This window comes from Octopus bimaculoides, chromosome 30, assembly GCF_001194135.2.
Source record: "Octopus bimaculoides isolate UCB-OBI-ISO-001 chromosome 30, ASM119413v2, whole genome shotgun sequence".
NCBI lineage: Eukaryota > Metazoa > Mollusca > Cephalopoda > Octopoda > Octopodidae > Octopus > Octopus bimaculoides.
Window position 1 is genome coordinate 8239123 of NC_069010.1, and position 3377 is coordinate 8242499.

The window sequence follows — 3377 nt, forward strand, 5'->3', positions numbered from 1 at the left end:
CTCCCCCCTCCGAATGCACCAACTCAATCTTCACGGGTTTCGACCTCGACCTGGACTTTGACTTGGATTTCGGCTTTGGTTGTGCAACGTCAGACTGCATGCCACCTGCATGTGTTGCTGGACCCGAATGCGCTGGTTCAGAACGCGTCGGATCAGACTGTGATGTGTGACTAGTGGTTTGAGAATGGCTTTCTTCCGGCCGCACCTCGGTAGAATTGACTTCAGCCGGTGACTGGGGTTGAGGCATTGCCATCCGCACTTCTGGTGCAGCGACATCGGATGCATGACGGGCATTTGCAAGTGTTGGTTCGACCACGCCTTCTATGTGCAACAATGTCGCTGCTTCTGATGCTGTCACCACTTCTGCTTGTTCGTTCAAATGTATCGGAAGTACTCTAGCAGGTACGGCTTCCGAAACTGCTGCTGTGGAGGTATGTGTCACCTCGATTGCACGTGGGGCCATCATCTCTGGCCCGGCGAGCTTCTGCCGTATCTCTTCTGCAGGTACCAGGACGGACTTAGAATGCACCGGTGCCAGCGTCTCCTGCGCCTGTTGCTCCTCGTCGTGTGCAAACATCTCACCAGGAAGCTGTTCGACGCTTCTCTGACTCTCATCCTCCGTGCTTATCTGCGACGCGTACAACACATGCGAGTTGATATTGCTGTGCGCGTCGAGGTCGGCAGACCAGCGCTGAGGGTTACTGGTGGTGGTTGTGTTTGTTGTGGTGGAGGTGGCCGTGGCTGTCATTTGGCCGACCGTCGGAGAGGATGCTGAGATGGGCAGTGCCATCTTCGGTTGCGCTTTCTGTGTTGTCTCTGGAAGTTTCTGACTGCTGAGGAGCATCACGTTTCCCGGAGTCTGCTGCTGCTGGAGGAGGAGTTTGTTTTCACTGTCCTTCTTTGTCAGTTTGCCCAACAGCTTCTTCTTCTCTTTTTTGCCTTTCGTTGCTAAACGGTGGGGGAGGGAAAAGAAACGACGAAGAGAGACAGAAGGAAGTGCAGAAGAGGAAAGAGAGGAGAAGTGAGAGAGAAGGTGGGGTATATAAAGGCAGAGAGGGAGTGCGAGAAAGAGATGGAGAGACAGATAAAAAAAGGAAGAGAAAGAGAGGGAAGAATAAGAGTAGAGAGGGGGAGAGAAGAAAAATGAGAGAGAGTGGGGGTATATAAAGACAGTGAGGGAGAGTAAGAGAGAGTGAAATAGTAAAAGAGGAGGAGGAAGAGATAAAGAAAGAGAGAGAGAGAGTAAAAGGTGTATAAAGACAAAGAGAGAGTGAGAAAGAAAGATAAAAGGGGGAGAAGAGAGAGAGAGAGAGTGGCGGGAAAAAAGAATAGAGAAAGAGGAGGAAATGATAAGGAGAGAGAAGGAAAAGACAAAAAGGGAAGAGTAAATGAGAGGGAGAGGAGAAGAGATTGAGTAATAGGCAGAGAGATACAGAAGGCCACAAGAGAGGGGGGGGGCAAGAAAAAAGAGAGAGAGAGAGAAATAAAAAAAGTAAGATTAAAAATTTTATATATAAATTTAACGAATATTTAAACAGGAAAAAGAATCACAATAATTACAAATTTTTTAATCATTTTTTTTCTTTTTCTTTCAAATTTCAAAGAATATTCGTCCCCGATTTAGGTACGAGACCAGCCATTTTTAGAGGGGGGGGGATTAGTTGATACATAGAGACCCCAGTATTTGAATGGTACTCTATTTCGTCGCCCCCACCCCAGAAGGTAAAGTTGATTGGGTGTCATTTGAAGTCAGTGGTGGGTAAAACAGCTGATGCAAAATACTACAGGGCATTTTTGCTACCCCCATGGGCCCCGATGGAGATATAAGGCCAGTAAATTTTTAGAGAAGGGGGTGGGGGGAAGACAATTCAACTGACTGAAGTACTCAATTGGTACTTTATTGACCTAGAAGGGTGAAAAGCAACGTTGACCTCAGCAAGATTCGAACTCAGAATACAAAGATTCAGAAGAAATAATACTACAAGGCATTTTATCCAAGGAACTAATCAATCTGCCAGGCCACCTGTATTTATTGGTTTCCAATTTTGGCAGAAAACCAGAAACTTTGCAGAGTAAGGGTAGAAAACAGCCTTGTTAGGAACAGTAAGGATTCTAAGAAAGGGGTTAGAAAATCGAAGGAGAAAGAATGACCGAAAGGACCTTTTGGCCATTTGATATGGCTTGCTCTTTTGGTAGATTCGTTGGTATAACAGAGCAAAAGCATCTATGAAAATAATAACAGCAACAATCTCAAATTTGGGCTCAAGGACAGCAATATTGAGGGGAGGGGCTAAGTCGATTTCCTTGCCTCTAGTACATGACTGATATTTTAATGAGTCCAAAAGGATGAAAGACAAGGTTGACTTTGGTGGGATTTGAACCCAGAACATAAAGAGCTGGAAAAAAATGTACTTAAGTATTTTGTCCGATGCGGTAACCATTCTGCCAGCTCACCACTTTAATAATAATAACAATAATAATAACAACAATAATAATAATAATAATAATAATAATAATAATAATAATGGTTTTAAGTTTTGCCACAAGGCCAGCAATTTGGGGGCAGGGAGTAAGTTGATTACATTGACCCCAGGGTTCAACTGGTATTTATTTTATCGATCCCGAAAAGAGTAAAGGCGTAGTCGACCTCGGTGGAATTTGAACTCAGAACGTAACGACAGATAAAATACCACTAAGCATTATTATTATTATTATTATTGTTCTTAACATGGTACGCTAGCTGAATCATTAGTATGCTTAGCAGTATGCCTTTCATCTTCTCGGGGGTCAAAAGATTGTCCGTTATGTAAGCCTCCTCGAGGAATGTGAAGATGCAGACTGGAAAGTGGAGCATTTTCCAATCGAAGTCGGATGTAGAGGACTCGTAGGACACAATGTGAGGCAACTGTTGTTATCCTTAGGCCTAATTTATCGTAAAGTAAATACCACCATGACCGATGTCCAAACTACAGTGGAGAAGGCTAGCCACTGGATTTGGTTAAAAAGAGACAATGAGCGATGGCTAGAAGAATATTGAGCTTTCTTTTTAATAACCAGCCAGTACCGCCTGACTTGGCCTTCGTAGGATTTTCGAGCAAGATCGTTGCCAGTGCCCCTGGACTGGCTCTTGTTCGGGTGGCACATAAAATACACCATTTCGAGCGTGGCCGTTGCCAGTACCGCCTGACTGGCCTTCGTGCGGGTGACACGTAAAAGCACCCACTACACTCTCTGAGTGGTTGGCATTAGGAAGGGCATCCAGCTGTAGAAACTCTGCCAAATTAGATTGGAGCCTGGTGTAGCCATCTGGTTTCACCCGTCCTCAGTCAAATCGTCCAACCCATGCTAGCATGGAAGGCGGACGTTAAACGATGATG

The 3377-nt window shown here is 44.9% G+C and overlaps 1 protein-coding gene across 1 annotated transcript in view; it reads right to left on the reverse strand.

Moving 5' to 3' along the window:
- Positions 1 to 4: 4 nt before the first annotated feature.
- Positions 5 to 3377, reverse strand: part of LOC106873650 (TBC1 domain family member 10B) — a gene marked incomplete at its 3' end in the record, with an annotated part of 37296 nt that continues 33923 nt past the window's right edge. Inside the window, exon 11 of the mRNA XM_052978124.1 lies at positions 5 to 948. Coding sequence (XP_052834084.1) covers positions 5 to 948 — 944 coding nt within the window. The remainder of the gene's footprint in view (positions 949 to 3377) is intronic.